Raw genomic sequence first — 7,182 nt, 5'->3', positions numbered from 1 at the left:
GCTGCTCAGTCCGCTCCGCTGTTCACTCTTATTGTCTGAAAATGTCCACAATCCAAATACTGAGAGCTTTCGTCAACCAGCGACTGACTGCGGCTGTTGAAGAGATATTTGGGCTGTTGGAGAGAACGATAACGGACTACGAAGAAGAGATTGATCGCCAACGCAGGCTGCTGGGAAACCTGAAGCCTGAGATCCAGATCAACAAAGCGGGTTTGTAGAAGGTTTTTCTACATTAGACTTACTGCACTGATCTCAGTACAGTGACAGCTCACCGCTTTTACATTATTTTACAAGCTGCTGCCTTTAAACCAGCTGACTGAACAGGAGGGACAGAGTCCGTCTTGTGTTTCTGTTCTTTAGCTAACGGCTAACAGTTAGCTTCCCACAGCTGCGTCAAGCCAGACAGAGTTAGTCAGATCAAGGCCGGAAGTGGAGCGCGGTGGCCTTCAGAATAAAAGCGTGACATGAGATTTGACAAAAGTAAGCAGAGGTTGTAGCCAGTTCAGTGGTCTGTCCACGGACCAGTTAGTGAGTGGTCTTTGTGGTCCTGATCCACCTTCCACCTTCTCTCTCCTTCTCTGGCCGTGTTGGGAACACTTTTTATTAGCTGAATAAATGTCAGAAATCATAATCCTTTGTCTATTAAATATACTCGATATACTTATCGATTAGGCCTGTATTGTATTGTTCTTATTGTTGCACTGTATTTTGCAATGTGTGTGGATATAGATAGTAATAGATCTATCTATCTATCTATCTATTTATCTGTCTATTTCTCTAACTACCTATCTATGCATAGGCTATGTGCTTTTCTTTAGTAGTTATTTTATTTAACTGATTCTAAATATGAGCTGAAGCAGTAGACTTGGTGCAGACCAGTTGTTCAGTGGTCCGTGGAGTGTGAGTGCAGGTGAGTCACTTTCATTTTGTGTGGTATTTTGAAGACAGTGTGAACTAGAAGGCACTCAGAGAGCGCAGACCTCCGAAAACATAACCTCCTTGGCGGAGGTAATAATAGTTAAGTTTACTGGTCGGTGACTCAGTGGTTAATGACGGACCACTTTGTTACTACCACGGACTGGTCATTGAGGTTGGGCAACAAATGTAATGTTGTTTATTATAGTGTTGGGAAAATTATTCAGAACATGTACTGATCTTGTACGGGCCCACGGCACATTTGTTGAATTCCACTAATGTAACTTAAATACCACAGGTAATAACGTTACCTACCGTTAAAGTTTGTAGGGCAGCAGAAGACGTGGATGTCTGTAAATTAATGGCGGAGAGTGTGGCTCTGTGTGGGGGCGATGGTCAGCTATTGTGACACAGTTGTCGGTTGAATTAGCTATTCCACTACGTATTCCACTAACATCACTTCAATACCACAAGTGAATACATTGCCTACCGCTAAAGAGGTATTAAGCAATTTTCCGACCACTAGAGGGTGACAGAAATCGCAGCACTTGTAAATAAACCACAGCAAAGCTGCTGAACTACAGAAGCCCCTAAGGACAAACCTTGCATAAAGGCTAATAGCTAAGCTAAATGTACCTATGGAGAAGTGTCACCGGTTACCAGTCTCACTTTGACAGATCTTTCTCCTGCTGAAGGTCACATGTCCCACACTGACAAGTGAAGAGGCAGGTAGCAAGTTTACTAGTTTAACAAGTTTACTCGCTTGTGCCATCAATGACGCCATTACAACAATTTTTTTCAGTAATGGGAGGGGGAGAGCGCCGCTTTTAAACAGCGAGGGAGGAGACAAGCTAGTTTTAAAAAAATGAAAAGCTGCTGAATGGATCGGAAGGAGTTTCAAGTTGGTCCAAGTTTTGACAACAAGCTTTAGAAAAGAGGTGAAAATGGCAACACAGCTGGCCCGCGTGTGCGGCTATTGGTTTATCTCATTAAGTCTAATGGAAATCTCCACATTGCACACAGTAGTTTCAGGATTAGTTATAAGGTCTGAAATCACTTAGTGCAGGTTTAAGGTTTGCAGGGCAGCAGAGGACATGGATGTTTGTAAATCAGCGGAGAGTGGGGCTCACTGTGTGGGACTGAATGTGGCATTTAGCCCATAGGCGAGAGGCCAATGCTTAGTCAAAGACGCCCTCTAGAGGCCATCTCACGAAGTGACATCTAATGAAGCGACAGATGTATGACAGACTGCCTGACCTGAATTTGGCTCCCGATGCCCTCGACTGCACCGTGGGAAGAATACTGCCGCACACTCTTACCTCCGATGCATGTATTCAGTAAATTTTTGCATCAGAGTCAGAAAGTGACATGCAGCTGCCATTTCACAGATCCAGCAGCCCCCCCCCCCCCCCGTCCCATCTTTTTGATCGTCTCCTGATAGGCTCAGGAGGTAGAGCGGGTCGTCCACTAATCATAAGGTCGGTGGTTCGATCCCCGGCTCCTCCAGTCCGTATGTCGAAGTGTCCTTGGGCAAGATACTGAACCCCAAATTGCTCCCGATGGTTGCGCCAGCACCCTGCGTGGTAGCTTGCCGCCATCGGTGTATGAATGTGTGTGTGAATGGGTGAATATAGGCATTGTAAAGCGCTTTGGATAAAAGCGCTATATAAATGCAGTCCATTTCCATTTAAAAAGCAGGGAGGATAGGGATTAGCCCTCTCTTTGGGGAACCTGATCTGATCACAATGTACCCCGTTATTTCAAATATCAAGAAGCTTTCCCACCTTATCTCCCAAAAAATTGCTGTGTAGATTTAAGCAATTGTAACCCAACTTTACTTGGGTTAGGGTTGGCAGGTCAAATTCAGACTGAAGCTGGAGATGTTTTTTGTAGAGTGCATGAATGGGAGCAGCTGCATATTGGCTAGCTAACCTCAAAAGCGCTTCCAAGATCTCAACTAACCTAGCTGTTTTCTCTTTGTCACATGGGAAACAAAAGAAATTGTTTGAATCTGTCATTGAACCTGATGAAGACACTCCAGTTTTTTCTCAGAGCAGTGTGGACACCAAAAACACATGGCATCTGATCTTGTGACATAGTTCTCAGCTGCAGAAAGCATGACTGCACAACCCTTTTAACTTGTGTGTCAACACTCTTAGCTAGTAGTTCTTAGTTACACTAAACTCAGGAGGATCGAAAAGAACAACTTCTGATTTGTTGTCATTAAGTTGGAGGAAGAACTAAATATCTAAAAGGCACTCACAGAGACTGTGGGCTTAAAGGGTGGTATAGCTGGGTGTCGTCTGCATAGCAATGGAAGGACACATTATGTATCAAATGCTGCACTGAGATCTAGAAAGGATAAAAGAGAGAGAGGGGGAGAAAAATAAGGAAAAGAGGGGAAAAGGAAGATGAGGAAAAAAAGGGAGTCCTCCCTCCAGTATTCCATCCCAAAAAAAAACAGTCGTTCCGTAATACCCAAAAACCCTCAAGCTGTTTTGTCCCTTTCTCTATGCACATACTCTTTGTGTGTTTTGACCCACACTTGACCCACCTTGCCATTATCCTTTCACTTCTTAAACCTTGAGTTCCACACAAGTAAACCATAAGCCCTAATGACCCCGGTGTAGAAAGAACTGAACTTACCTGAACAAGGGAGCTGTCAGCTCCTGAACTAGGTGGCTCAGAGGGATGGGGGCTAAACTTAAGAGGGTGGAGGGTGGAGCAGTCACTTGGAGGGAGGTATTGGTTTGTGGCATTGTCGGTGTCTCGGTTGTGTTTCTGATCGGTTTGGTGCTGCCCTGGTGGATTGGGGTATCGGTCTCCTTCGGGGGCATGGAGGGTGCTTGGTGGCTCCGGACTCTTGCACGGTAGTGTAGCCTACTTCTACCTGTATGTCCAGTTTATTGCCTTCTTGTGTTTTGGCACACACTTTTATTTATTTAAAGTTCCATCTGTTTTTAATTGTATCTCTGTTTTTGGTTTGCTTGTTTATTTTTAGTTGCACCTGTTTATCTCTTGTAGTACCTTTTATTCCTATTTTTTATAATCTCTTTTCGGCACACTTATGTAATGTTCGATCTGTTTTTAATTGTACCTCTGTTTGTGTGTTTTTAGTTGTACCTGTCTACCTCATGTATTGTGCTGTAAAGCACTTTGTAAACATTGTTTTTAGAAAAGTGCTATACAAATAAAGTTATTATTATTATTATCATGATATGGTTCACGTATGCAAAATCACGTTAAATAATCAAATTAATGTTCATCTCATTGAACCGAATGGTAATGTGAGGTGTGATGTCAAACAAAACATATAACAAAATATTCAAATAATATTCCTACCATACCTCATTTTATGAGCGTTTTAAGTAAAATTTGCTTGTCATCATCAATTTAGACAGCAGAAATGTGTCACGATATTAAATTATCTTCATATCATCACGATATGATTCCACTGAAAGACGATAAACGCCCAGCCCTAATATTACGTTGTACTGGGCTCTTTTATCTCTAACCGTATCTTGTGGTGTCCCCCAGGGCCGCTATCATTTAATCAGTACATGCTCCCACTGAAACGTATAATTAACAAATAGGCCTATACCATTGGTTTCCACCAGTATGCGGACGACACCCAATTGTATATGTCACTAGCACCTGATGAACAGTCCTATTATGAACCTTATCAATTGCTTAGATGACATTAAGAACGTCTTACAGCTAAATAAGGATAAAACAGGTCCTTCTCATGGGCAACCAAGCTCAGAGAAAGACTGTGTCTGTCTATCAAGACTCCCTGTTTCTTAAGGCCAATTACCATTTTAGAAATATCTCTATAATATGTGATTTTATCTCCAATGCTGACACTGAAAAACTTGTTCATGCCTTTGTCTCTACCAGATTGGACTACTGTAACACACTTCTGTCTGTCTGCCCATAAAATCAATTACCAATCTCCAGCGAGTTCAAAATGCTGCTGCCAGAGTTCTGACGCACACTAGAATGAGAGATCTCAGTACACCTGTTCTTAAATCCCTTTATTGGCTGCCTGTGTCTTTTACAATTGATTTTAAGATTATTTTATTGACTTCTAAATCTATTCATGGACATGCTCCCAACTATTTACTGATATCGTTCCTGGCAGATCTCTCAGGTCATGTAACTTTAACCTAATGTTCCCCAGAACCTGATCTACTGTAAATACGGGGAGGCAGCTTTCAGCTCTTGGGGCCCGCGGCTCTGGACAACCCCCCCCGAAGAAAAGGATTTCTTTTCTTCATTTTATCCATTATCCTGGTTTTATTTTGTGTAGTAATCTGTTGCAATTTTGTCCTGCTTGTGAAGCACATTGCGCTGCATTCTGTGTATGAAATGTGCTATGCAAATAAATTATTGATGGATTGATTGAAACAATGCTTGTTGAAAACAGAACTAAACATCAAAGCACCAAGTTAGCGTGAACCATATTACATCTTATTAACAAATGACCACTAGCATTAACATTCACAAAGTAATCAGCCCAAAGGCAGCAAAGTATTCATAATAGTTATGAGCCATCCCCAGGTTGCTGAACAACCCATGTGTGGACATATAGATCAATGGCTGCCAAGTATTACCCCAAACAGCTAGCACATGGTAGCAGCCACTACTCAAATTTGTGCTAGCCAGGTTAATTGGGGCTAACCAGTGATGAATTAGCCTTTAGCCATAATGTCATTGGGTTGTGATGAACAATCCAGCTGGGTATAGAAGAGCTGCACCACACCTCCAGTTCTCCAGTTCTAACTAAATGTTGGACTTCTGCTTGCTTCTTGGAGATCCAGGTCTATGCTGCATTTACCAGCAGACCCTCACAATTCATCAAAGGTCTTATGTCATGTTCTACCAGTTTTACATGTTTGCCAATAAGCAAAGTAACATTGAATTGCCAGATTTTTTTAATGGAGATTGGCGTGATGTTGTGTCCAGAGTTGAGGCAAGATTTTCTTTAATGGCTGTGTGTTTGTATTTCAGTTTTACCTCCAGGCGTACGGCAGCTGATTGTTAGCAAAGAAGAGGTTTCCTCTGAGCAGCAGGACTGGAGCCCCAGTCTGGACCAGGAGGACCCAGATCCCCCACACATTAAAGAGGAACCAGAGGAAATCTGGACCAGTCAGGAGGGAGAGCAGCTTCGAGGGCCGGAGGAGGCCGATATCACCGAGTTCCCGTTCACTCCTGTCCCTGTGAAGAGTGAAGATGATGAAGAGAAACCTCAGTCCTCACAGCTTCATCAAAGCCAAACTGAGGAGAACAGAGAGGCAGAGCCTCTAGCCAGCAGCTCAACTGAACAGATGAAAACAGACGCTGATCGCCAGCTACTCTCTTTATACTGTTCTGAAAGTGAGACTGAGGATAGTAATGATGATTGGAAGGAGACTAGGGAACCACAGTCAGGTATGGAGTCACTGAAAAACGAGATCATTGCAAATCATATTAGATCTCGTACGGGTGAGAGGCCATTCAGTTGCACGCTTTGTGATAAAAGATTTGGCTGCAAGGGGAATCTGCATGCACACATGAGAAGCCATACAGGGGAAAAGCCTTTCAGTTGCTCAGTTTGTAATAAAGGTTTTAGTGCAAAGGTCAATTTGAAGACTCACATGAGAAGTCATACTGGAGAGAAACCCTTTAGCTGCTCAGTTTGTGACAAAAGTTTTAGTCAGAAAAAGACATTGGTGACACACTTGAGAAGCCACACTGGGGAGAGACCGTTTAGTTGCTCATTTTGTGGTAAAAGTTTTAGTGAAAAGGGAACTTTGAAGAGACACATTAGAGTCCACACAGGAGAGAAACCGTACAGTTGCAGTGTTTGTGGGAGAAATTTTAGTTTGCGGTCACATGTCAAAAGTCATAAATGTTCTGGTGAGAGCAGCAGCAGGTGAAGCTGCAGAGCTGCTGGTTGAGCTGAACTGTTCAGCAGGAACAGAACAAGAAACTAGAGACACATCATGATAGTCCATCATTCAGGAGGAAACCCAAACCCTTCTAGTCAGTGTTGTGGTTCAGGATGAGAGAGAATTACTGTTGCTGCTCTTTGGCTCAAAGTCAGGTTCAACATTCCCATGTCAGCTTCTGTTCACTTCGCTTTGTTGCCAAGTCGGCTTGATGATTTTTTCCCAGAGAGCTTTGGGCTCGCTGGCCGACGGCTCAGAAGGACTGTGACCGACTTTTTAATTGTTATACATATTGTTTCATTCCTGAGCTACTTCATCCAATTTTAAAAATAGTTTA

The 7,182-nt window shown here is 42.9% G+C and overlaps 1 protein-coding gene across 1 annotated transcript; it reads left to right on the top strand.

Moving 5' to 3' along the window:
- Positions 1-6,345, top strand: LOC139638908 (uncharacterized; the record flags this gene model as incomplete). Its single annotated transcript, XM_071512939.1, has 2 exons — positions 1-210; positions 5,926-6,345. Coding segments are annotated over exons 1-2 (589 nt in total), but the record flags the coding sequence as incomplete, so codon positions are not given.
- Positions 6,346-7,182: the final 837 nt, after the last annotated feature.

The sequence above is a fragment of the Centroberyx affinis genome, unplaced genomic scaffold (assembly GCF_046629955.1).
Source record: "Centroberyx affinis isolate AG114_WGS23_722 - 3 ecotype Tasmania unplaced genomic scaffold, CSIRO-AGI_Caff_v1 ptg006648l_1, whole genome shotgun sequence".
Classification (NCBI taxonomy): Eukaryota; Metazoa; Chordata; class Actinopteri; order Beryciformes; family Berycidae; genus Centroberyx; species Centroberyx affinis.
Note: the sequence above shows the minus strand (reverse complement) of the source record. Positions and strands in the feature narration are given on the sequence as shown.